Here is a 27072-nt window from a genome sequence, read left to right as displayed (position 1 = left end):
GTTGGGGTGGGAAAATTTACGCACTGAACCATGTTAACAATAAGTAGTCATGGTAACAGATTCCACAGGAAAGGGTGTGATATGGCGAGGAAGGTAGTTGAGGTTTTGAACAACACTGGTTCCACCATGGCCCTGTAACATATTAGTTTAGATAGAGTCCTGAAATGTGTTCAGGTGTAACAGAGTTAAGAACGTGACATAAGCTCACTCCACAGCGAGCTCAAAATGTCTGCCTAAAAAAGCTATCCAATTGGTGTTTGCGAACAGAGGTTCACTAGATCGAGACTGGTATGAAACAGGGACAGTGGAGGACGCTACAGTATACTGTTAGCAACACACAGACGTTGGTTGAGAGGCTCAATCCTCCCCTGGATGAAGGTGGTCAATGAGTGTGGGAGAGTTGAGGATGAAGTCTGAAAATAACCAAGTATAAGCTTACCTTTAAACACGACAGCACTATAGCGCCAAAGAGCTCCTCTTACAGGTGTTATAATTAGGAATGTTGTTTGTAATGTTGCTGGGCAGCGTGTGTTTATGTGTGTACGTGTGTGTACACCTGAAAGTGTGTATGTGTGGGTGGCTATGAGAGAGGTTGCCACTTCTTGTTCAAGATCCTGATTTATGGCTATAATAATAGCCTAATGTGTTTATGTGACTGGGTGAGGTACAGTACACTTAGACCCATCACTGTATCTTGAGCACAATCTCATTGACCCTTTCTGAATCCCTGTTTTCCTTTACTTTTATAGTCCTAATTCTGTCTCAATACCACCTTCTCCCCCGCCCTCCCTCCCTCTCTTTTCTTCCCTCTTTCTCTCTCTGGCATTAGCCCTGCTGTTACACAGGCTAATGAAAGTCATGCACAGGCTGGAGATGCACGAGGATAGAGTACTGTGAACTGCCAATATAATACAGGTCACACACAGAGAGAGAGAGAGAGCCTTTGATCGAGTAACCCTGTGTTACTCATTCTGCTAGATAATATGTTATGTCATCATTATACTGAATACATAAAGTAGGGAGAGAAGAAACCAGAAGAGGTTTACAACACTGAGGAGGAATGGCCAGCTGTCTGTCTGTCTGTCTGTCTGTCTGTCTGTCTGTCTGTCTGTCTGTCTGTCTGTCTGTCTGTCTGTCTGTCTGTCTGTCTGTCTGTCTGTCTGTCTGTCTGTCTGTTTGAGTCTGTCTGTCTGTCTGTCTGTCTGTCTGTCTGTCTGTCTGTCTGTCTGTCTGTCTGTCTGTCTGTCTGTCTGTCTGTCTGTTTGAGTCTGTCTGTCTGTCTGTCTGTCTGTCTGTCTGTCTGTCTGTCTGTCTGTCTGTCTGTCTGTCTGTCTGTCTGTCTGTCTGTCTGTCTGTCTGTCTGTCTGTCTGTCTGTCTGTCTGTCTGTCTGTCTGAGTCTGTTTGAGTCTGTCTGTCTGTCTGTCTGTCTGTCTGTCTGTCTGTCTGTCTGTCTGTCTGTCTGTCTGTCTGAGTCTGTTTGAGTCTGTCTGTCTGTCTGTCTGTCTGTCTGTCTGTCTGTCTGTCTGTCTGTCTGTCTGTCTGTCTGTCTGTCTGTCTGTCTGTCTGTCTGTCTGTCTGTCTGTCTGTCTGTCTGTCTGTCTGTCTGTCTGTCTGTCTGTCTGTCTGTCTGTCTGTCTGTCTGTCCCAGGGGGGAGAGAGAGAGAGAGACAGAGAGAGAGAGACAGAGATGGAGAGAGAGAGCGCGCAGTACCCAGGCTCTCTTCTGAAAATAACCAATTGAAAAAAGCAGCCCTGGAAAAATATGGGACTTTAACTCATTTATATCTACTATTGGGTTGGTTTTGTGTAGGGCAGAGTTGTTTTTCTACTTATTAGCATTCAATTCAAATAAAGGAGGAGCAGCCGTAACAAATGAGCACATCGAGACAGAGAGCACAGTAGAACTTTTAAAAGCTTTCGCCTGCTTTCTGGACTTGAGGGGTTTCAACATTAGAGTGTTTGAAGGATGAATCAGTTTTCAGTCTGCATCATCCCTACAGAGGCCAAGACAGATTGCGATCCTCATTTTCTCCGAAACAGTTTGTTACTCATCAGGTTGAATTTATTTTTATTGGCCTCTTTTATTTAGTCTGGGGAAACCCATCGAGACCAACGTCTCATTTTCAGCACAACAATACAACAATAGAGAAATGATCACTCTAACAAAGATTATTATTTATTTTTTTACTTTTACAAAAACTACAAATTCCAACTTTCAACATTACAAACCACAACAATCTCTTCATTCACTCAAAAACAACTGCAACTCTCATTCAGCACATCTAATACTCGAGCCAAAAACTACCCTGGTTGCACCAGAGAATCAAGAGGTAAGGAGTTCTGCAGCCTATCCAACAATGGGGGCCATTAAAACTGAAAGGGGATCTACCTAGATCGTTACAGACTAGCGGAACCACGAGAGAATCAACCCATCAAACTGAAACAGAGGCTGTTGGCTTTCCTCCCTCTTGTTTGAGTACACACGGTGGTGCTGTGTCATTACCATATTATCCTAACAGTATAGGTGCGACACCTTGAACTCTCCATGTGTGACTTCACCAATAACCATAAGCCTGCGATCAATAACACTCATAAATCCTCTAAACATTGCCGAAGTGTGTTTTAATGGAGAGGGCTAAAGACAAATCTGGAACCCTGGAGTCACGATGATGACTCCCAGACGGTCTCGTATTTACCCACAGTTCTCTGCTGCAAAGAAGGCCTCTCTGCCAACTGGACCTGTTGAGTCTATTGGATCCGGCCTACAGTTTTAAATGGATCATATTACTGTGCATACTGACTGGGATTTTCCTCATCACTGATTGGTTTCCATTGCTTCAGTGTTATGTATGGAGTGGTGTACTGGATGGGCAGGGAATGTGTGTGGAATGGTTGTGTTTTGAGTTTGTGTAAGGGGTTTAAGCAGTGTTGCAGCTTGTGTGGTGTTGTAGTGGTTAGTAGTTTGGGTTAGATGCAGGGTTAGTGCAGTATATAGTATGATAGTACCGTCAGTCTCTCCCTCCCTCCTCATGCTCTTCATACTGATTTCAGCCCGCAGGGTGGTGATCTCCAGCTCGTACTCTTGGGCCGTGGTACGGAGACGCTGCAGCTCGGCCCTCAGACGACACAGCTCCTCCTGCAGGGAGGCGATGTCGTTCTCCCTCTCCGCTGCTGCCTCCTCCCCCGCCTGCTGCAGAACCAGCACCTCCTCCTGGGCAGACCTCAGCTCCTCCTGCACCTCCCCCAGCTCACTCTCCTTCTCCTCCTCCAGAGAGTCCATCTCCTCCTGGACTGAACGCAGCTGAGCTAGAGGGGGAAGGAAAGGGGAGAAGAGAATAGAAGAGGAGAGGAGAGTTCATGTCAATCTGTGAATCAGAAAAGACAAGCAATGTTGACTTGTACTCTGTCAAGGACCTTTCGTTTCAGGAAGGTCTGGTAAACACTCTAGTGAACATGTCCTGGCTGCAAAGAGCAGACACAAGAGCTGAAAGAGCCAGGAATATGGGGAGGAGAGTGAAGAGGGAGAAGGCAGAGGAGAGGGACAAGGACATTAGCTCTGGTCTGGGCTTTCTATCTCTAAAGGAGAACCCCTGTCGCCTCACCTCTCCTCATTAATCACACACACACATACTTTACTTTTAAAGTGAAGAGAGACTGATGTGTTTACAAAGACATGGCCAGAGCTCAAGAGGCCATGGCTATATGGCAGTGTCTGCAGACCAGCTCTCTTACCACAGAGGAACCACACACCTAGATTACTTCTTGGACCACAACATTACGAAGATGTACAGTCTGGGCAGTTCTGGCTCAGACAAAGCTACTTACTTACTTAGTTATAGTGTGAGGTACAGTATAGTATTGTACTGGACATAGGCTTGTCCTGGGTTAGGGACAAAAGGCATCTGGGCTCACCAGAGCAAGAGGGCAATTCTTGAGCACTCACACGGTTGTACAATACGTTCACATTCTCCTCTTGAGAACTTTCCTTAAGGGAACATCAATCCACTTCTGCCTTAATGTTTACAGTAATTCAGCCAATCACATGGCCTCTCTCTGACGTCACATGGCATTCTGCCTTGGGGTTGCCGTTACGTGGAGCGCACCATGTACGGAGAGTTCTCTCCCTCTCTCTCTCCTTCTCCCTCACTGTAGATGGGAAACACAAACTACCCCTACCTCGGCCTGCCCCCACCCACCCCACCCCCAGTCTGCATTCCAATAGGAGTCATGTGGTGAGTGTCAATGCAAGGGGGGGAGTGCTGTGCTCCCTCTCACCCCCCCACGCACCCTTACACTCAGTCACCTACATAACCCCATGTTTATCCAAATGCTGAGCCTGGAGACTGAGCATCTTCTCCTAAGGTAGTGACATCATGACAAGGCCTCTATGTCGTCTGGAGCCACTGTCCTTCCTGTAAACTAATGATGTCTGGTGCACAGAATGAAATAGAACAGAGTAGTAATATATGGATTTCTATGGTCTGGTGTCTCTCTGGTCATGTGACATCATTCATACGGTGGCCACCAAGTCTCCTGAGGTTGAGCACCATTGAGATTTCAGCCAATCATGGAGCTATACCAGACGTCTTCCCAAGCAGACACATTCTGTGAATACAGTCTAAGATTGGTAATTGGCACTAGATAAGCCTGTCATTTTAGACCATATAACTATGGTGGGACTAAGTCATAAGAGAATAGATATAGTGTCATATTCAGCTATGTGTATTGGAACCCTATAGCGCTTTTAATATTGACTCTACTTGGAACGATTATTTATAAAACTTTTGTTTAAACCCTATAGCATTGTCAAGTGATGGGGACAGTACAAATAGACAGAGAAGGATATTGTGTCCAATCCATGTATCTCTTAAAGTTGTCCTCTCTCCACTATCATGAGACCCTACTAGGAGACAAAGGAGTGGGGGGGATCATTTAAAAGTTATGTTCATCTATAAAAGTTATGTTTATTGTTAACTTTTCCTCAGGCAATACACTATTTCATGAGACAGTAGGGGAAGATAATGGTGCTGTGCTCATTTATCAGAAGTGGAGAGAGGAGAGGTTGTGTATAAGGGTGTGTGCGCTTGTGTGCATGTCTGCGTGTGTGCATAAACGCTTGCGTGCGTGTCTACCTTGCAGTCTCTGGATCTGTCTGGTAAAGCTCTCTGCCTGGTGAGCACTAGCCAGACGCTCATCTTCCAACAGACCTGAGACAGAGGAAAGAAGGAGCGAGGGGAGGAAGAGCATGGGGAGATATGAGAGGATGAAATGTACAAGAGGAGGGAGAGAAAGGGGGAGGAGAGGAGGAACAAAGTGAGTATGCATGTGAGTCAGCAGAATGGATCATGGGGGAGTTGGAGGCAGGGACAACTGGCACAAGAACCATGACAGCTGAGCAATAGGACCTCCCAACCCTCTCACAACCCAGCCGTGATGTCACAATGAACTGAACACCCAGCATGCAATCATGGCTACAGCTGTCACACACAGTCTCACACACACAGGCACACATACACTCACACTCACTCACTCAGACACACACAATTCCACACACTAACACAAATACAGTCACACTCACACACAAACTCTTCACTCACACACACACTCACTCTCACAAACAGCAACTCACCCTGGATCTCCATGAAGCTCTCTTCATGTTGTTGAGACACCTCCCTGGCCTCCTCCAGCTCCAACACCAGCTGCAACACCTGGGACTTCAACTCCTCCAAGTCATCCTCCTCTAACATTCCTCCTTCCACCTCCTCCTCCTCCACTTTCACTTCCTTCTCCTCTCCCTGGTCCTCCTGCTGGCCCTTCTCTCCGTTCCCCACCTCCACCTCCTTCTCTTTCTCCTCCTTCTCATCGTTCTCCTCCAGGGTCTCCCTCTCTTTGGCCGTCAGCATGTCCACAATGCCAGGACTCTCCACCTTCAGGTCACATATGGCATCTAGAGAGAGAGGGATGGGGGAAAGGAGAGATAAAGATAGATAGTGTGTGAGAGAGAGAGAATTACTACCTGGGTAAACAGCTTAGTTTGCAAACTCCTTTCATACAGAGGTCTGTATTGGCCTACAAAGTAGTAGCAGTATTTCTTAACACATTGACCGCTCTTCATATTATACCTCCTGGTGTTTGCAAGCTGAGGCAGCTGTGGTTCAACCCCCTACCTCATTGCTTGTCTAGGCTTTGAGTCTCTTACCCCAACCCCCTGACCCCCAACCCCCTGACCCCCAGCCCCCACTCCACCTGCTGCCCCCCGGTATGATCCTCACCTGGTGTCCACAGAGACACCCCCCCCTCCCCAAAGACTTCCCACACACACTCGTTCTTGCCCACACAGTCCACCACCTGAGATTGCTGTCATCAGACCAAGCAGAAGACTGCTGAGCAACTATTCAAGTAGTGTTACCTGTTCTACAGAGCCATCTAGTGGGGAAACAGTGGAACAGTCAGAGAAACTCAGAGGAACTCAAAACACTCAATACACTCTATGGAGCTATATGTGTCTCTTTAGAATCATCTAAAATAATGCTGAGTCAGGCGAATAAATAATATTTATCTTTTGATACACTTGAGTCATTGCTTATGCAATATTTGAGGTAGACTGCTTTCCATGTTAAAGATATGATAGAAATCACAAGGACAAAATCTCAGAGTGCGAGAGAGAGACAGAGAGGGAGAGAGAGTCAGAGAGATACAGAGACAGAGTCAGAGAGAGAGAGTGAGACACTCTCACTCTCTCTCTTGCAGTGCATGCTGGGAGTTTTTTGGAGTTTGAGTGTTTGGGGTGGAGGTTTCCGTCCTAACTAACTTGATTATTTTCTGGTCTTTTCTTTCAATTTTATTTTTCTATGATGGAGGGTTAATGTAATATTTGTTTTAGCGCTATCCACAGTTTTTTCAAAGTTAGGTGGAAGAGGACAGAGTAACTTTCCTGGGGTTTAGAAGGCTTCTCAGCTTAGCGCGGAGGAGACGCTGTCGATACGGCATGGATTGAGGTGTGTTCAGGTGTGAACAAAGCTGTGGTTGTGTTCATGAAAAGGGCTAATTTGGTTGGTAGGCTAATTGCTTGCAGAATATTTGTAAGGGATGTGTTGGTGTCAATTTCACCTCTCTCTACCCCATGGACAAGAGTGGTAGTTGCAAATTTGCCTCTGTTTATTACGGATGACCAAATCAGGAAAGAGCTGAGTCGTTTTGGTAAGTTTCCTAGTGGTTTTCGTGTCAGCAGGTTTTCAGGCAGATCCGGAGGCAAGTGTTTATGTTTCTGAACAACAATGAACAACAACTAAATGTGCATTTTAAAGTGAGGCATGGGGAGGGGCTCTATGCAGGGTTTGCCAGCACAGATAGTCTACGGTGTTTTGAGTGTGGGGATTTGGGGCATAAGAGCTTTGCGTGCCCATATAAAGCCCGCAGACAAGGTGAGGGTACAAGCGCCAGTGGGGGAAATCGAGGTCAAAGTGCAGGGGGTAAGGAGATGCAGACAGCAGAAGCTGGGCCCTAGTCATGCCAGGGAAGGTGGTGTAGATGAGGCTGGACCTAGTCAGGCTAGAGATGGTGGTGTAGATGAGGCTGGGCCTAGTCAGGCTATGGATGGTGGTGTAGCGGGGGCTGGGTCTAGTCAGGCTAGAGATGGTGGGCTAGCTGAGGCTGGGTCTAGTCAGGCTAGAGATGGTGGAGTAGCTGAGGCTGGGTCTAGTCAGGCTATGGATGGTGGTGTAGCGGGGTCTGGGTCTAGTCAGGCTAGAGATGGTGGGGTAATGGAGGCTGGGTCTAGTCAGGCTAGAGATGGTGGGGAAGCTGAGGCTGGGCCTAGTCATGCTATGGAGCGTGGTGTGGATGATGCTGGGTCTAGTTAGGTTATTCTAGTGGATGAGGAGAGTATAGTGGGGAAGTGTAAGAGATTGGGGGGGGGGGGGGGGGGGGGGGTCAAGCGGAAAAGGAAAAAGGGTGTGGACAAAGGCACAATGGAAATTTTGCCTGTTGCTGTGGGTGATGCCCTGACCAGAGAGAAAGGGCAGGTGATTTTGGTGGGAGATGGAGATGAGGAGGAAAGTGAGTCTGAGGAAGAGGATGAGAAGTTATTTTTTTCAGACTCCTCTTCAATGGGCCCGGAGCTGACAGCCAGTCAAGCAGAGGGGTCTAAGTACACGTTAAGAGAATTGACAAGGTTCCTGAATGAGACTAAGGGGAAAAAAGTTCATCTTGAGGCTTTTTTTTCTGATCATAGAAAGTTTGTAAGATCAGTACAACATGCTATGAAAAATGAGGGGCTTGGTGTCCTCTCACCCAGGAAACGGTTAAGGTTGAGGAAGTGGGTCACAACAGTGCGTAAAGGTTTACATTCAGACACTGTTTAGATGTATATTTTCTTTCTGACACTGGGGCTTTTTGAGCTTTGCTATTGGTCTCTTTTTCTGCTGGCTTTTCTCCCACTTCTTATGGAGATTCTTCAGGTAGGCTCGCTCAATATAAATGGCGCCAGAGATGCGGGAAAGAGGAGTGTGTTGGGTGAATATGTAAAACAAAAACAAGTACAGGTGTTGTTTCTGCAGGAGACACATAGTGATGTGTTGAATGAAGTCGATTGGGGGCTCTGGTGGAAAGGGGCAAGTGTGTTGAGCCATGGGACAAATCCTAGTGCAGGAGAGACAGTCCTTTTTGCACCGGGGCTGTCTGTAAAACGTTGCTCCTCAAAGGAGGTGTGTAAAGGTAGACTGCTTGTTGTTAAAGGAGAAATGAACAACATGGGTTTTGTCTTTATAAATGTGTATGTGCCTAACACAGGGAGAGAAAGATGGGTTCTATTTGGGAGCCTTAGACAGGAACTCTCACAGGTGGCGCCTGAGGAGACGCTGGTGGTCGGAGGGGGCAGGAACTGTACAATGGATTTTATGAAAGACAGAAAGTGTCAGTGGGAGTGTTAAGGGATGTCATTAATCAGTTCGACCTAGTAGATGTTTGGAGAACTAAACATCCAAACACAAGACAGGGTGAAGTTTTTTTGGGCTAGGGTGAGTGCAGCCCGACTTGATCGGTTATACGTGTCTAGGAATCGGAGCAATAGGCTGCTGGGCGCTACCATTCTCCCGGTGGGGTTTTCGGATCATCACATAACCATGGCTAAGCTGTCTATTTCATCAGGTCCCCAGCAGGCATCTTATTTGAAGTTCAATGTAAAGCTCCTACAAGATGTCACTTTTTGTTCAGGTTTCCAGAACTTTTGGGAAAGGTGGGGGCAGCGAAGAGAGGAGTATGAGTCTCTGAGTCAATGGTGGGATGTGGGGAAAGTCCAAATTCGGCTTTTCTGTCAACAGTACACAGCTCTCTCATCCTCAGAGGCTAGGAGAGTAAATGGGGGAACTAGAGCGTTGTATTAGTGAGATAGAGGTAGAGATGGTGGGGCAAGGCAATGTAGGCCTCCAGGCTAACTTAGCCAAATTACATAGGGACCTGGGCAGTTTTTTCCAGGTTAAAGCATAGGGAGCACTTGTAAGAGCTAGGTTCTCCATGCTCAAGGAGATGGATGCTCCCAGCTCCTCTTCTTTGGTTTGGAAAGACCAAAGTGAAGCCAAGGGCATGCATTGTCTACGGCTGTCTGATGGGTGGGTGACCTCTGTGGTGGGTGAGATGCTTGAGTGGACTGTGGAGTTTTATACTGAATTGTATAGGGCAGAAGTGTGTGATCCTATGTGTGCTCAAGTCTTGTTCGCAGTACTCCCTAAGCTCTCTCTGGCACAGAGGGATGAAATGGACATTCCTCTGTTGTCCCATGAACTGGAAGAAGCCGTAACCCAGATGTCCCCCGGTCGTGCACTGTGGGTCGATGGACTCCCAGTGGAGTTTTATAAAATATTCTGGGGAATAATTGGACAGGATTTTTGTTGCGTGTTGCGTGAATGCGTCGGGGCGGCTCTGACTCTCCCACCCAAAAAGGGGGGACTTGTGTGAACTTAAGAACTGGAGGCCTGTGGCATCACTCTGTGTGGACTACAAGATATTTGCCAAAGTCCTCTCTAACAGACTGAAGGACTCCCATTTGGACTCGATAGTACATAAGGACCAAACATATTGTGTACCGGGATGCTCAATCACGGACAACTTGTTCTTAATTAGGGACATGTTGGACTTGTCGAGAGGTTCTAATGTGAACTTTGGACTGGTCTCTTTAGATCAAGAGAAGGCTTTTGATAGAGTGGACCATGAGTATGGGTATGGTCCACAATGTGATGTCTGTGTTTGGGTTTGGGAAGAGTGTTTTGACATGTGTGAAGCTGTTGTATGCTGGGGCGTCATGTATGGTCAAGGTGGGAGGGGGGCTCAGTAGGCCAGTCTGGGTGAGACGGGGCATTAGACAAGGATGCCCTCTATCGGGGCAGTTATACACACAAGCCATTGAGCCTTTTATAGGACTGCTACGCAGGAGACTGCAGGGAGTGTGCTGGACAAGGAATGGATGTGGTGACAGGCATAGCAGTGTCAGCATATGCAGATGCATATGCATATGCAGGCACTAGAGACCAGTCTGAAGGTGTACGAGGGAGCTTCATCAGCTAAGATAAACTGGGGCAAGAGCAAAGCTCTGTTATGTGGGGCATGGGGGGGATGGGGCTCCTCCTCTGCTTCCAGGGGATTTGCAGTGGGGTTGTGAAGGGCTTAAAGTATTGGGGGTGTACCTGGGCTCGGAGAAGTGGGTAAGGAAGAACTGGGAGGGGCTGTCACAGGCAGTGGTGTCAAGACTGGCCAGGTGGAGGTGGCTCATGTCCCAAGTGTCATATAGAGGGAGGGTGCTGATAATTAACAAGCTGGTGGCATCTTCCCTGTGGCATAACCTGGCTGTCCTCAATCCCGCAGACCTGCAACACAAACTGGTGGATTTCTTCTGCTCGGGCCATCACTGGCTGAAGGCAGCAGTGTTGTACATGAAGGAGGACAGGGCCTGGTGAAGGAGGACAGGGCCTGGTGGAACTGGAAAGCAGGATGGCTGCTTTCCGGCTAAAGGCGGTGCAGAGACTGCTGTACCATGCTGATGTTGGCTGGAGGGAGCCAGCATGCGCACTGCTGAGGAGAGCTGGCGGATAAGGGTTGGACCGGCAGCTGTTCCTCATGAAGCTGGAGAGGCTGAGTACAGCAGGTCTCTCAGATTTTTACTCTGCAATGCTGAGGGCCTGGCAGCTGCTAAGGCCCATATGAGAAGGGGGTGTGGAGCCACAACCCAGCCATCCCTTTGAGATCAGTTCAGTCGGCCACCCTGCAGAGGCAACTGATGGCAGGGGGTTCACAAAGGCTGGGTGACCTGAGACTGCTGGGAGAGGAGGGGTGGAAAACCCCGGAAGTCTAGGCACAACAAACAGGAATAACATCTCTTAGGCTGTTGGAGAGATTCCTGGAGGAGGTCCAGGAGGCACTGTCTGAGCCGGTAAGAGGGATGTTTGAGCGGCCAAATGGAGAGGGGCCACCAATGTTTCCGCCACTGCAGGTGAGGCAGAGACTGGAGACTGGCAAGAGGGTCTGGAGGACTTGTTAGATTTTAACACTCAGAGCCTGGGGGAGTTTGAGGATGTGGGAGGTAAAGCCTCTGCTTTAAGGTTAGGAACATTAGAAGCCTAACAGGAGTGAAGGCACATCAGTGGCAGGGGGTATGTGGGGCGGAGAGTATGGTGGGTTTTAGGTGGAGGGGGCTCTACAAACCCCCAGTACCAAAGAGGTCAGGGGACCTCCAGTGGAGGGTTCTTCATGGAGCCCTGGCCACTAACAGCTGGTTGGCACGGGTTGAACCAGGAATCAGGCAGGGGTGTCTTTTCTGTAAAATGAAAGAAACTGTGATTCATGTGTTTTCTGTGTGCACCAGGTTAATGCCTTTAATGTTGGAATGTCTGTGTGAGAGGTTGGGGGTGGTTTTTACTGTTGGGATGTTTATAATGGGATTATAATGGGATACAGGTATTCGAGTAAGGAACAAACAGTCTCTCTCAGACAGAACGTGTCTCCTTCCTGAGAGTGTCTCCTTCCTCAGCCTGAAGGTCCCGTGGTGTTTATACTTGCGTACTATTGTTTGTACAGATGAACGTGGTCCCTTCAGGCTTTTGGAAATTGCTCCCAAGGATGAACCAGACCTGTGGAGGTCTACAATTTTCTTCTGAGGTCTTCGCTGATTTCTTTAGATTTTCCCATGATGTCAGGCAAAGAGGCACTGAGTTTGAAGGTAGGCCTTAAAATACATCCACAGGTACACCTCTAATTGACTCAAATTATGTCAATTAGCCTATCGGAAGCTTGTGAAGCCATGACATAATTTTCTGGAATTTTCCAAGCTGTTTAAAAGCACAGTCAACTTACTGTATATAAACTTCTGACCCACTGGAATTGTGATGCAGTGGATTATAAGTGAAATAATCTGTCTGTAAACAATTGTTGGAAAAATGACTTGTCATGCAGAAAGTAGATGTTTTTACCGACTTGCCAAAATGATAGTTTGTTATTAACAAGAAATCTGTGGTTGAAAAAACGAGTTTTAATGACTCCAACCTAAGTGTATGTAAACTTCTGACTTCAACTGTACATCATGGCTGACAGATGCTGGTTTCTATATTTATTTCTATATCCCGTTCTCATCCTCTCACACACTTCCTCTCAATTACATTACATTCAATTCAAGGGGCTTTATTGGCATGGGAAACATATTGCCAAAGCAAGTGAAGTAGATAATAAACAAAAGAGAAATTAACTATAAAAAAAGGAACAGTAAACATTACACTCACAGAAGTTCCAAAAGAATAAAGGCATTTCAAATGTCATATTATGTGTATATACAGTGTTGTAACAATGTGCAAATCGTTAAAGTACAAAAGGGAAAATAAATAAACATATAGATTGTATTTACAATGGTGTTTGTTCTTCACTAGTTGCCCTTTTCTTGTGGCAACAGGTCACAAATCTTGATGCTGTGATGGCACACTGGTATTTCACCCAGTAGGTATGGGAGTTTATCAAAATCGGGTTTGTTTTTCAAATTCTTTGTGAATCTGTGGGAAATATGTATCTCGAATACGGTCATACATTTGAAAGTGCAGCTCAGTTTCCACCTCATTTTGTGGGCTGTGTGCACATATTGTAGTCTGTCTTCTCTCTGTAGGTGATGACTTTGTTATGGAAGGTTTGGAAATCGCTTCCTTTTAAGTGGTTGTAGAATTTAACGTCTCTTTTCTGGATTTTGATAATTAGTGGGTATTGGCCTAATTCTGATCTTCATACATTATTTGGTGTTCTACGTTGTACATGGAGGATATTTTTGCAGAATTCTGCATGCAGAGTCTCAATTTGGTGTCCCATTTTGTGAATTATTGGTTGGTGAGCAGACCCCAGACCTCACAACCATAGAGGGCAAAGTGTTCTATACAGTGAGGGAAAAAAGTATTTGATCCCCTGCTGATTTTGTACGTTGTCACGCCCTGGTCTTAGTATTTTGTGTTTTCTTTATTAATTTGGTCAGGCCAGGGTGTGACATGGGTTTTGTATGTGGTGTGTTTTGTCTTTGTGTTTTTTTCGTACGTATTGGGATTGTGGCTTAGTGGGGTTTTCTAGGTAAGTCTATGGCTGTCTGGAGTGGTTCTCAATCAGAGGCAGGTGTTTATCGTTGTCTCTGATTGGGAACCATATTTAGGCAGCCATATTCTTTGAGTGTTTTGTGGGTGATTGTTCCTGTCTCTGTGTTTGCACCAGATAGGACTGTTTCGGTTTTCACATTTCATTATTTTGTAGTTTATTCATGTATAGTTTTTCCTTTTTTTTTTTTTTTTTTTCCTTTATGAATCATCACAACGCTGCATTTTGGTCCGACTCTCTTTCACCTAAGGAAAACCGTTACATACGTTTGCCCACTGACAAAGAAATGATCAGTCTATAATTTTAATGATAGGTTTATTTGAACAGTGAGAGACAAAATAACAACAAAAATCCAGAAAAAGTCATGTCAAAAATGTTATACATTGATTTGCATTTTAATGAGGGAAATAAGTATTTGACCCCTCTCAATCAGAAAGATTTCTGGCTCACAGGTGTCTTTTATACAGGTAACGAGCTGAGATTAGGAGCACACTCTTAAAGGGAGTGCTCCTAATCTCAGTTTGTTACCTGTATAAAAGACACCTGTCCACAGAAGCAATCAATCAATCAGAGTCCAAACTCTCCACCATGGCCAAGACCAAAGAGCTCTCCAAGGATGTCAGGGACAAGATTGTAGACCTACACAAGGCTGGAATGGGCTACAAGACTATTGCCAAGCAGCTTGTTGAGAAGTTGACAACAGTTGGTGTGATTATTCGCAAATGGAAGAAACACAAAAGAACTGTCAATCTCCCTCGGCCTGGGGCTCCATGCAAGATCTCACCTCGTGGAGTTGCAATGATCATGAGAACGGTGAGGAATCAGCCCAGAACTACACGGGAGGATCTTGTCAAAGATCTCAAGGCAGCTGGGACCATAGTCACCAAGAAAACAATTGGTAACACACTACGCCGTGAAGGACTGAAATGCTGCAGCGGCTGCAATGTCCGCCTGCTCAAGAAAGCACATATACATTCCCGTCTGCAGTTTGCCAATGAACATCTGAATGATTCAGAGGACATCTGGGTGAAGGTGTTGTGGTCAGATGAGACCAAAATGGAGCTCTTTGGCATCAACTCAACTCGCCGTGTTTGGAGGAGGAGGAATGCTGCCTATGACCCCCAAGAACACCATCCCCACCGTCAAACATGGAGGTGGAAACATTATGCTTTGGGGGTGTTTTTCTGCTAAGGGGACAGGACAACTTCACCGCATCAAAGGGACGATGGACGGGGCCATGTACCATCAAATCTTGGGTGAGAACCTCCTTCCCTCAGCCAGGGTATTGAAAATGGGTCGTGGATGGGTATTCCAGCATGAAAATGACCCAAAACACACGGCCAAGGCAATAAAGGAGTAGCTCAAGAAGAATTACATTAAGGTCCTGGAGTGGCCTAGCCAGTCTCCAGACCTTAATCCCATAGAAAATCTGTGGAGGGAGCGGAAGGTTCGAGTTGCCAAACGTCAGCCTCAACCTTAATAACTTGGAGAAGAGCTGCAAAGAGGAGTGGGACAGAATCCCTCCTGAGATGTGTGCAAACCTGGTGGCCAACTACAAGAAACGTCTGACCTCTGTGGTTGCCAACAAGGGTTTTGCCACCAAGTACTAAGTCATGTTTTGCAGAGGGGTCAAATACTTATTTTCCTCATTAAAATGCTAATCAATTTATATTTTTTTTTGTTATTCTGTCTCTCACTGTTCAAATAATTAAAATTATAGACGGATAATTTCTTTGTCAGTGGGCAAACGTTCAAATTCAGCAGGGGATCAAATACTTTTTTCCCTCATTGTAACTGATTCAAGATTTTTTGGGGGCCAGATCCTAATTGGTAAGTCGAATTTTATGTTCCTTTTGAAGGCATAGAAGGCCCTTCCTGCCTTGTCTCTCAGATCGTTCACAGCTTTGTGGAAGTTACCTGTGGCGCTGATGTTTAGGCCAAGGTATGCATGGTTTTTTGTGTGCTCTAGGGCAACAGTGTCTAGATGGAATTTGTATTTGTGGTCCTGGCGACTGGACCTTTTTTGGAACATCATTTTTTTGGTCTTACTAAGATTTACTGTCAGGGCCCAGGTCTGACAGAATCTGTGCAGAAGATCTAGTTGCTGCTGTAGGCCCTCCTTGGTTGGTGACAGAAGCACCAGATCATCAGCAAAGAGTAGACATTTTACTTAGGTTTTTGCATTCTTCATCAAACCATTTGTCATTGTTCATTTTCTTCAGTTTTCTGTTGTCACGTTCTGACCTTTATTCCTTTGTTTTGTCTTTATTTAGTATGGTCAGGGAGTGAGTTGGGGTGGGTAGTCTTTGTTAGTTTTTCTATATTTTCTATTTCTGTGTTTGGCCTGATATGGTTCTCAATCAGAGGCAGCTGTCTATCGTTGTCCCTGATTGAGAACCATATTTAGGTAGCCTGTTTTCCTTTGTGTTTTGTGGGTGGTTATTTTCAGTCTTTGTGTGTCTGCACCAGATAGAACTGTTTCGGTTGTCACTTTGTAGTTTTGTATTTTTGAAGTGTTCAGTTGTTTATTAAAAAGATGAACACTAACCACGCTGCGCTTTGGTCCTCTCCTTCTTCCACCCAAGACAGCCGTTACATCTGTTTGTCATTTTTTTTTATCTGATAGGGAAGTTGAAAGGTGAAATATACCGTTTAGATTTTCTACTGCCAAGTTTACACATTTGCTATTACAGTGGAACGTTTTGTCCAGGAAGTTGTCTAAAAGGGATTTAATTTTTTTTGTTTTTTTTTCTCAAATTGCTTTTTGGTAGGTTTCCACACAATATTCCTTCCATCTGTAGCATTTCTTAATATTACTCAGTTCCTTTGGCTTTGATGCCTCATGATTGAGTATTGCTCTGTTCAAGTAGACTGTGATTTTGCTGTGATCTGATAGCGGTGTCAGTGGGCTGACTGTGAATGCTCTGAGAGACTCTGGGTAGAGGTCAATAATAAAGTAGTCTTCAGTACTACTGGCAAGAGATGAGCTATAGGTGTAGCTACCATAGGAGTCCCCTCGAAGGCTACCATTGACTATGTACATACCCAGCGTGCGACAGAGATGCAGGAGTTGTGACACGTTTTTGTTGGTTATGTTATCATATGAGGGAGGGAATGCTGTCACTTCCAGGCAGGTGTTTGTCCCCATGTGTGCTGAGGGTGTCAGGTACTGGTCCAGTTCTGTCATTTAGGTCATCACAGACTAGTACATGTCCCTGGGCCTGGAAATGATTGATTTCCCCCTCCAGGATGGAGAAGCTGTCTTCATTAAAGTATGGAGATTCTAGTGGGGGAATATAGATAGATATAGGTGTGGCAGGGTAGCCTTGTCGTTAGCGCGTTGGACTAGTAACTGAAAGGTTGCAAGATCGAATCCCCGAACTGACATGGTAAAAATCGGTCGTTCTGCCCATGAACAAGGCAGTTAACCCCACTGTTCCTAGGCCATGATTGAAATGATAAGAATGTGTCTTAACTGACTTGCCTAGTTAAATAAAAGGGAAAATAAAGATAGCACACAGGAGGATGTTTTTCTCTGTTAAGATCATTTCCTGTCACACCCTGATCTGTTTCACCTGTCCTCGTTATTGTCTCCACCCCCTCCAGGTGTCGCTTGTTTTCCCCAGTGTATTTATCCCTGTGTTTCCTGTCTCTCTGTGCCAGTTCGTCTTGTATGTTTCCAAGTCAACCAATGTTTTTCCCGTTCCCCTGCTTTTGCCAATTCTCCTTTTTCTAGTCCTCCTCTGTACCTCCTGGACTCTGATCTGGTTTTGACCTTTTGCCTGTCCACGACCATTCTCTTGCCTACCCCTTTGGATTAATAAACATTGTAAGACTCCAACCATCTGTCTCCTGTGTCTGCATTTGGGTCTCGCCTTGTGCCTTGATATTTCCTTTTGAATTTCTAGCCAAATGTAAAGTATTCCTGTTTTGATTCATTTAAAAGAGTGAGTTAGGTCTGCTTTATATCAAATTAGCAGAGCCAGTGGGTCCGTCTTCTCTATACCATGTTTCTTGTAGGATGACAATGTCTGTATTTCTGATTGATGGCAGATGACTTCAGGCCTTGGATATTCCAGGATGCGATAGTGAAGGCTTTGTGTCCCATAAAGTGTCCAATGTTGTTGGTTGTGTGGTTTGGCATCAGGCCAGTAAGTGTGAGCAGAGCCTGCTGAGCATCTGGTACATGCCATTGGCTTGTGCTAGTGTAGTGGGGGTTGGGCCTGTTTACCCGCTCACGGCCTGGGCGTATGTGTGACTTCCATGTTTAGGCCCTCTTTGCGGGAGTGGGGGCCATGGGGTGGGCAGGAGGGGCATAGGTCTGATCTGAGGGGGCCTACATGGGGTGTGGGCATGGTTGACTTGGGGGGGTGTTGATTGGTTGGGGTGGGGATGTGGCTGGTGTTGTGGTCTGGATTGTAGGTCCTCTCGGCCTGGGTCCTCTATGTGTAGGTCCGGGGGGTCCCGCAGGTCTGGGAGAGTGTCTTGCTGGTCTGGGCGGGGTGTCTATTGATCTGTTGCTCCTGTGTGAGGTGTTGGGGCTGCGTTTGAGAGCGATGTCCTTTAGGGGCCAAAGGTGGGCACTGCTGCCTTGTATAGGTGGACCTGGTCATAGAAGCTGTTCAAGTCCAGGATGGAGTAGTGGGCCAGGTAAACATTTGGTTTTGAGGCACAGTCACGGGAAATACTTGCATTTACCCGCTGTATGGTAGCAGGTTGGAAGTCTTTTTGTGGTAGCAGAGTGGAGATAACCACTTGTGCATTGGGGAAAGTAGAAGAAGCTTTTTCAATCACTCCCTTGAGTGCTGTGGCCACCCTTTCCTGCTGGGCTCTCAGGTCATTTGTGCCTGTTTTATTATGTGGCTGGGTGATCCTAGTTGGTCCTCAGACAGAAGGTCTAGGGTGCGCTGGGTGTTTGGACACCAGAGTTTAGACAAACTGTATTTGGGAAAATGTTTTTTTTTTCTTGTATATATTTCCCATTTGAGTCCATAAGGAGTACAATCTGTGTCTTGTGTATGTCCTCAGTGGGTGTGGGCGTGTTGTCAGGAGGGCTATCAGGGTGGCTGACAGGGGGGCTTGGGGTTCTTAATTTGTCTGTCCCGCTGTGATTTCAACGCTGTGGTCAGGGGTGGACTGTTCTGCTGTGGTGTCGAGACTTTTGTCGGAAGCTGAGGTGGGCTGTTCTGCTGGCTCTCCTCAGGGGTGGCCACCTCTCTAGTAGGTTGTTCTCTGTCACACGCCATCCCCCTCACACTCTCCTCCAGCAGTCTGATCCTCTCCAGTGCTCTGTTCTTCTCTTGCTCCTGCTTCTTCTCCTGGAGATGTTGTCTCATTTACAGTCCAGAGTGCAGATATGTCTCTCTCCAGCTCTCCGGGTCTGGTTAAGGGGGTGTGTTGCTGGACTGTTGTCTGGGTCTGTGCTGACTGGAGTGTAATCACCTGCTGTTCCAGCTCCAACTGCCTTACCTCCAGCTGGGTGAATTTATCCTTAATTTCAAGCTAGCATTAAACTTATCTTATAAAAAACAACAAATCAACAACTGTCGTTGCTCCAATGTGTACTTAACCATAAACATCAATGCCTTTCTTAAAATCAATACACAAGTATATATTTTTAAACCTGCATATTTAGCTAAACGAAATCCAAGTTAGCAGGCAATATTAACCAGGTTAAATTGTGTCACTTCTCTTGCATTCATTGCATGCAGAGTCAGGGTATCTGCAACAGTTTGGGCGGCCTGGCTCTTTGCGAACTAATTTGCCAGAATTTTACGTAATTATGACGTAACATTGAAGGTTGTGCAATGTAACAGGAATATTTAGACTCATGGATGCCACCCGTTAGATAAAATACGGAACGGAATAAACGTTTTGTTTTCGAGGTGACAGTTTCTGGATTTTACCTAAGGCTCGTATTTCTGTGTTTATTATAGTTAAGTCTATGATTTGATATTTGATAGAGCAGTCTGGCTGAGGGGTGGTAGACAGCAGCAGGCTTGTAATAGTCAAAGGTATATGGTTTAGATAGAAATAGTCGACATGTTATAATTCCTGTAATAACTTGCGGCTGAACTTGAAAGGGGTTCCTTCGTTATTTTACCGTTCATGTCTTCCATAGAGAATGTCTTGATCTACTTCAAATAAGGTCTGTGTTTCGTGCTTAAACCGCCTCGGCGTTTTGATACCCGTGTAAATCTCACTAGGATAAGGAAACGTTTGTCAAAATATTTTCATAAATCCACTCTACAAAAAAAAATGATCTTCACTTATATTTAGCCAATATTGATCAGTTACCTTGTCCTATGGATATCTACACAGTTATAAAATTGGCAAGGTGGTGTAAGCCTACACGTAACACAGACCTTATTTGAAGTGAATCTCAAAATATCCTATGAAATAAAGGAATGAAGGAACCGCTTTTCAAATTTTGCTAGAAGGTGTCTTGGGTGGGAATTATGACTAGCACTTTGGTAGTCAATTCTTACCATGTCCATTATTAAAATAGGATTTCCTGCATATAGAAATAACAGTTTTTGTTTTCAACATTCATCACAGGTAACTTAAACTCTATTTTTATTCAAACAGTTGAGAGTATTTGTCTCCTTAGCAGACTCTTCAGTATCATTGTCACTTGGCAGAGATGGCAGAGAAAAGCAGAGCACCAGTGTGGGACTATTACATAGAATTGGCACCAGGGAAAGCAAGGTGTCTTATTTGTGATAAAGATGTAAGCATGGGGTCAGCAATGGCTAAATCAAGAAATACCACCAACCTGTGGAATCACCTTAAGAACACCCATCCAAAAGCCCATAATATGTATTATATTAAGTTCAAATAAAAGTGTTCATTGTTCATTCAGTATTGTTGTAATTGTCATTATTACAAAAATGTCAAACATATATATATTATTATACATTTAAAAAATCGTCCGATTAATCGGTATCGACTTTTTTGTCCTCCAATAATCGGTATCGGTGTTAAAAATTCATAATCGGTAGACCTCTAGTCTGTAGGGTTATACAATGAAGAGGTCTGGTCTGACCCGCTCGGGGTGGGGGTAGCTTTCTCAAGGGATAGTTTCTCCTGCTGGGCTAATTCTTTGATTAGGTGAAAGTCCAGCTGAAACTGTTTGGGGTTGCCCTGTACCAATACTGTTCCAGACATATAGAGATTCATATCAGCTGACTCAGAATCCCCAGTATCCTGAGTTTCAACCCATGCCAGGGGATGGTCTGTGCAGAAGATTAAGTTGCTTATGTTCCCATTTTTATAACAGTTCCCATTTTTATAACAGTCAGCAAAAAGAGCCTCTTGATTTTCCATAAGGAGGTTCATTTTGTACTATTTTCTTGCCTTGTCATTTTTTACATACAGAGGGTACTGTATTTTAATTACCTCTGAACAGCGGGAGGCAGCTTCAAAGCCCTCTGCATTTGGTCGGGGTAGCCGGTTTGATTCTCCTGCCATTGTTGGGCTAAAGGGCTCTGACACCTCTCACTTGACACGTCAGTGCTAATTGGAGTTGTATCAGGCTTGGTAGCCTTAACTTAGCATTCAGTCCTTATAAAGTCAAATATATCATTGTAGTGTATTTTTTTTCTTGGCTTTTGGAAATAAAATATAGCTTCAGACTTAACATTACTCAGTCAGTTCCAGGTTGGATGGTATTTTCAGGTTTCTGACTGTTTTCCTGGTAGTCTTTGGTCATTGTAAGCCTTTCAGGTAATTCTGTGTTTGTTTCTCTCTCTCTCTCCCTCTCGTCTCCCCCACCAGTGGGACTGTTGGTCTGTTACTGTTGGTCTGTTACACCACTGACAGGTAGTGGTTCCCCTGAAGGGTCAGACTCAGCCCCCCTCTAAATCACTGGCTAATTAAACTCTCTTTACCTCTCTCTGCTGATGTAAGTGATGGTGAAAGAAGGTGATGCATGTGTGTCTGCTGCAGTCTCCTTAGTGCGTCACCACTGCCCAGACGGACTCTCACACACAGAGAGATGAAACAGGACGGATTTGGGAGAGAGTGGGACCTTCCATTCCTAAGACATGAGGCTGAGGTCTCCTTTACTAGCTGTGTATGCATGTGGGTGTGTGTTATTGGCCAATTAACTGGAACACACAGAGTTCTGGGAAAGCCATTGGCTGACAATAGTTCCAGTTAAATCAATCAATATTCTAGTAAAAGCATGTGTGTGTGCATGCGTACCTGTGGCCAAGTGTGCAAGTGTGTGTGTGCATACCTGAGAATACACCAGATGTGTCTTATCCCTTTGGATTGAAAATATATACATAATACAGGCAGCACAACAAGCCAACACCTGCTTATGAACAAACAGTCAACAACAGGTTAGAATCAGATGAACACACACACACACACACAGCTCAGTGAAGATGACTCACAGTAGTTGAGTCTACTGGTGAATATGAATACTTTACAACTAAAGGAGGCTATGTATTAGACAATTAGCAGTCGACCTCCTACCTCCAGCCATAGCCCAGTACCTCCAACACACACACTGACCTCTCCCTCTCACAAACACACACACATACACACACACACCGAGACAGACACACGCACACACTATTTCATAGCCGATCTCTCCATGGTACACACACCCATCCAGAGGGCTAACGTCCTGCTGCTGACAGTGGCACGTCAAAGAGCTCAATACTCAGTGAGTACTGCATTCTTACATAACATGCTTGACACAGTTCCCTATAAACCCTCCACTCTCTGCTCTCTGGTGTCACCACTCTGATCAAAGGGGATACCGAGACACAGGAGAACATCTCCATTTGAGCTCCTTGTATACAGACCTGATATTGAGGTGGATATACTGTATATAGCAGGCTGCAATAGCACAGCAGAGCACTGTGGGAAATTAAATCAATGATCTTACTGTAAGAGCATACTTAGGCCTGGTTTCATTTCACTAAACCGTAGCTCCTCTTGTCCCCTTTGAAGGGATTGTTTAATGTGGGTGAGGCCTTAGGAAACAACGTCGTCTAATTCTAGGATGCATAGACTAGTAAGGATGAAGCCTGTGTATGTAAGGGTACTGTATCCTGACATAAGTCATTTCCTGTTTTTGAAAGATAACTTGTGTCTTTTCATTGTGAGATCTGGGTTTGTGGCAACTTCGTATTAGGATGGAAATTTCATTGAATTTAATTGAATTCATTCTCAAGTCCCTCTTCCAACCCAAATCTACTCAAATGAAAGACACGACACACTTATCCAACGTTAGCCTCGGAGGAAGAATCTCAGATGTACTTTTTTTAAACACAGCATAACAATTATCATCATGGCACAATTATGGAAGAATATCTGGAGGCCTGGTTTAGTCTGGATATAACAGTGATGCCTAAAAGCTAGCAATCTATTTTTAATCAAATGTAATGAGTTGTCGAAGGGAGACGAGACAGGAGTAAAACCACACATATCAGGGATAGAGCAAGGTGAGCGAAACGCATGATTTCAAAGAAGGTTCAAGTAAAACTATAGTGCCTTCATAAAGTATTCATACCCCTTGACTTATTCCACATTTTGTTAGTTACTCCCTGAATTAAAACTTGATTAAATAGATGTTTTTTTCTCACCCGTCTACACACAATACCCCATAATGACAAAGTGAAAACGTGTTTTTAGAAATGCTACATTTTTTGAGAATTACAGCTTTGAGTCTTTCTGTAAGAGCTTTGCAAACATTTGCACATTATTCTTTTTAAAATTCTTCAAGCTCTGTCAAGTTGGCTGTTGATCATTGCTAGACAGAAATGTTCAAGTCTTGCCATAGATTTTCAAGCCGAATTAAGTCTAAACAACAACTAGGCCATTCAGGAACATTCAATGTCGTCTTGGTAAGCAACTCCAGTGTATTATTTGGCCTTGTGTTTTAGGTTATTGTCCTGCTGAAAGGTGACTTTGTCTCCCAGTTTCTGTTGGGAAGCTGACTGAACCAGGTTTACCTTTCGGATTTTGCCTGTCATAGGCTCTATTCTGTTTCTTTTTATCAACAAAAAAAAACTCCCTAGGCCTTGCCTAGGACAAGTATACCCATAACATGATGCTGCCACCACCATGCTTGAAAATGTGTCGAGTGATGTGTTGTGTTGGATTTGCTCCAAACATAACACTTTGTATTCATGATATAAAGTTCATTTCTTTGCCACATTTTTTGCAGTTTTACTTTAGTGCCTTATTGCAAACAGGATGCATCTTTCGGAATATTTGTATTCTCGGCTACCTTCTTTTCACTCTGTCATTAACCTCTACGGGATTGGTGTCCACCCCGTGGAACGGTTGAGCTAATGTAGGCTAATGTGATTAGCATGAGTATGTAAGTAACAAGAACATTTCCCAGGACATGGGCAGAAAGCTTAAATTCTTGTTAATCGAACTGCACTGTCCAATTTATAGTAGCTATTGCAGTGAAAGAATACCATGCTATTGTTTGAGGAAAGTGTACAGTTATTGTCACGACTTCTACCGAAGTCGATGCCTCTCCTTGTTCGGGCGGTGTTTGGCGGTCGACGTCGCCGGCATTCTAGCCATCATAGGGAAACACTATGATCCTGGTTGTTGTGGATCGTTTCTCTAAGTCCTACCGTCTCCTTCCTCTGCCTGGTCTCCCTACGGCCCTACAGACTGCGGAGGCCTTGTTTTCGCACGTCTTCCAGCACTACGGGGTGCCTGAGGATATAGTGTCTGATCGGGGTTCCCAGTTCGCTTCGAGGGCCTGGAGGGCGTTCATGGAACGTCTGGGGGTCTCGATCAGCCTTACCTCAGTTTTTCACCCCGAGAGTAACGGGCAGGTGGAGAGAGTTAACCAGGATGTGGGTAGGTTTCTGAGGTCCTATTGCCAGGACCGGCTGGGGGAGTGGGCAGCTTTCGTGCCCTGGGCAGAGATGGCCCAGAACTCGCTCTGCCACTCCTCCACTAACCTCTCCCCCTTCCAGTGGTTATTGGGGTATCAGATGGTTCTGGCTCCTTGGCATCAGTCAGACCGAGGCTCCTGTGGTGGACGATGGTTCCGGGGCGCAGAGGAAACATGGGACACCGTCCATGTTCACCTTCAGCGAGCCGCGCTGCGCCAGAAAGTTGGCGCAGACTGTCACCGCAGTGAGGCCCCAGTGTTCGCATCGGGGGACCGGGTCTGGCTCTCGACCCGAAACCTGCCCCTCCGCCTGCCCTGTCGGAAGCTGGGTCCGCAGTTTGTGGGGCCATTTAAAGTCCTGATGAGAATGAACAAGGTTTGTTACAGGTTACAGCTTCCCCCCGATTACCACATTAACCCCTCGTTCCATGTGTCTCTCCTCAGGCCGGTGGTGGCTGGCCCGCTCCAGGAGTCTGAGGTGCGGGAGGTTCCTCCACCCCCTCTGGACATCAAGGGGGCCCCGGCGTACTCAGTTCGAGACGTCGGGCGAGGGGCCTTCAGTGCATACCCCTCCCAGTCCATGGTCCGGAGGAGAGATGCTGGGTTCCGGTGGAGGACGTGTTGGATCCTTCAATGCTGCGAGAGTTCCACCGTCTCCGTCCGGATCGCCCTGCGCCTCGCCCTCCGGGTCGTCCCCAAGGCTGGTGTCGACGCGCAGCTGGAGCCGCACGTCAAGGGGGGGGTACTGTCACGACTTCTCCGAAGTCAAAGCCTCTCCTTGTTCGGGCGGAGTTCGGCGGTCGACGTCGACGGTCTTCTAGCCATCGTCGATCCATTTTTCATTTTCTATTTGTTTTGTCTCGTTTTCCCACACACCTGGTTCTCATTTTCCTCATTATGTGTTGTGTATTTAACCCTCTGTTCCCCCCATGTCTTTCTGTGGTATTGTTTATTGTAAGTGGTTGTGCACATTTTGTATTGCTGGTGCGCGTCGGGTTATTGTGCCCATACTTTGTTCTTATGCTGTTGGTTTTACTATTAAACTGCTCCGGCTATTATCAAGTTCTGCTCTCCTGCGTCTGAGTTCCCTGCATCCAGATACGCACCCCTTACAGCTATGAACTTGAAAATGTATTAATAAACCAAGTAGGCACATTTGGGCAGTCTTGATACAACATTTTGAACAGAAATGCAGTGGTTCATTGAATCAGTCTAAAACATGGCACCTACAATGCTGCCATTTAGTGGCCAAAATCTAAATTGCACCTCATCTGTAGTATTACATGTTGGCCTTTCTCTTGCATTTCAAAGATGATGGGGAAAAAATACATTGTAGGTGTTTTTTTCCTTGTATTATCTTTTACACCAGATCTAATGTGTTATTCTCCTACATTAAGTTCACATTTCCACAAACTTAAAAGTGTTTCCTTTCAAATGGTATCAAGAATATGCATATCCTTGCTTTAGGTCCTGAGCTACAGGCAGTTAGATTTGGATATGTCATTTTAGGCGAAAATGGGAAAAAAAGGGTCCAATCCTTTTGTTGGTTCATTGATAAACCATCCAAGGTGTTATTAATAACTTCACCATGCTCAAAGTGATATTCAATGTCTGTTTATTTTTTATTTATACCCATCTACCAATAGGTTCCCTTCATTGTGAGGCACTGTAAAACCTCCCTGGTCTTTGTGGTTGAATCTGTGTTTGAAATTCACTGCTTGACTGAGGGACCTTACAGATAATTGTATGTGTGGGGTATAGAGATGAGACTTACGACAGGCCATTGTAAATATGGTTATGTGCTATTTTCAAGGTAATTTAGGTGATTGAAGTGATTGAAACCATTTTAGTCATTTCCTCACGGTTCCCTCCTCTCTCTCTCGTTTGTTTTGTTTAACCTTCTTAACCCTCCCCCCTTACTCCTCCCCTCCTCCTCTCTGTAATCAACTCTGGGCCCCAACATCACTCTGGTCTGCCACAGGACTGACTGGTTAAGGGCTTCTGGCAGGCGACCAATGATGTCCCTGCTACAACAGCATCACTGTCACAGGGATCATTCAATAATCACTCATCATCGCTGTCTGACCCTTTCTTCTCTCCCCCCTCTCTCTATCCACCTCTTTCTCTACTCCTTCTCCTTCGCCTAACCTTCTCTCGCTCTGTTCTCCCTCCCTCTCTCTGCTAGCCCTCCCTTGTCCTCTCTCTCTTGCTCTCTCTCTCTCTCTCTTGCTCTCTCTCACTCTCTCTATCTCAAAGAAACACAATACTCTTTCTAAAGACAGAGTTTGACATTGAAATACTCTTGGCAAGATGAAATAGACGTGTCTCTCTCTTCTGTATGACTGAGAAGACAGTTAGAACAGAGCCCAAATAACAACCATAACCAATTATATCCCTTCTACACAACTGAGCCCATAAATAATGACCCCCCCCCCCTCCCCACCATTCATAATCCCAGACCTGTCCCTCTTTGTGTCCCCATGACGAAGGGACAATCACAGTGGCTGGTGGTTTGGAGGTGAAGGGGGGAGGCTGCGATGGCAGAATGAGTCATACCTCAACACTGCGTCACAAAACAGCACCTTGG

At 45.5% G+C, this 27072-nt stretch overlaps 1 protein-coding gene across 8 annotated transcripts in view; it reads right to left on the bottom strand.

The window, feature by feature from the left end:
* LOC109879991 (coiled-coil domain-containing protein 136-like) overlaps positions 1 to 27072 on the bottom strand; it is a 53945-nt gene that overhangs the window by 11355 nt on the left and 15518 nt on the right. For all 8 annotated transcript variants that reach the window (XR_004210990.1, XR_004210989.1, XM_031831810.1 and 5 more), the window contains exons 3-5: positions 5631 to 5948; positions 5134 to 5208; positions 3008 to 3307 (exon numbers count right to left, since the gene is read on the bottom strand). Coding sequence is in view for 6 of the 8 variants with exons in the window: in XM_031831810.1 (XP_031687670.1) it covers positions 3008 to 3307; positions 5134 to 5208; positions 5631 to 5948 (693 nt within the window). In the remaining 2 variants the exon portion in view is untranslated. The remainder of the gene's footprint in view (positions 1 to 3007; positions 3308 to 5133; positions 5209 to 5630; positions 5949 to 27072) is intronic.

Source organism: Oncorhynchus kisutch, linkage group LG9 (genome assembly GCF_002021735.2).
Source record: "Oncorhynchus kisutch isolate 150728-3 linkage group LG9, Okis_V2, whole genome shotgun sequence".
NCBI classification, from domain to species: Eukaryota; Metazoa; Chordata; class Actinopteri; order Salmoniformes; family Salmonidae; genus Oncorhynchus; species Oncorhynchus kisutch.
The sequence above is the reverse complement of the archived record's forward strand: the minus strand, read 5'-3'. Positions and strand labels throughout refer to the sequence as shown.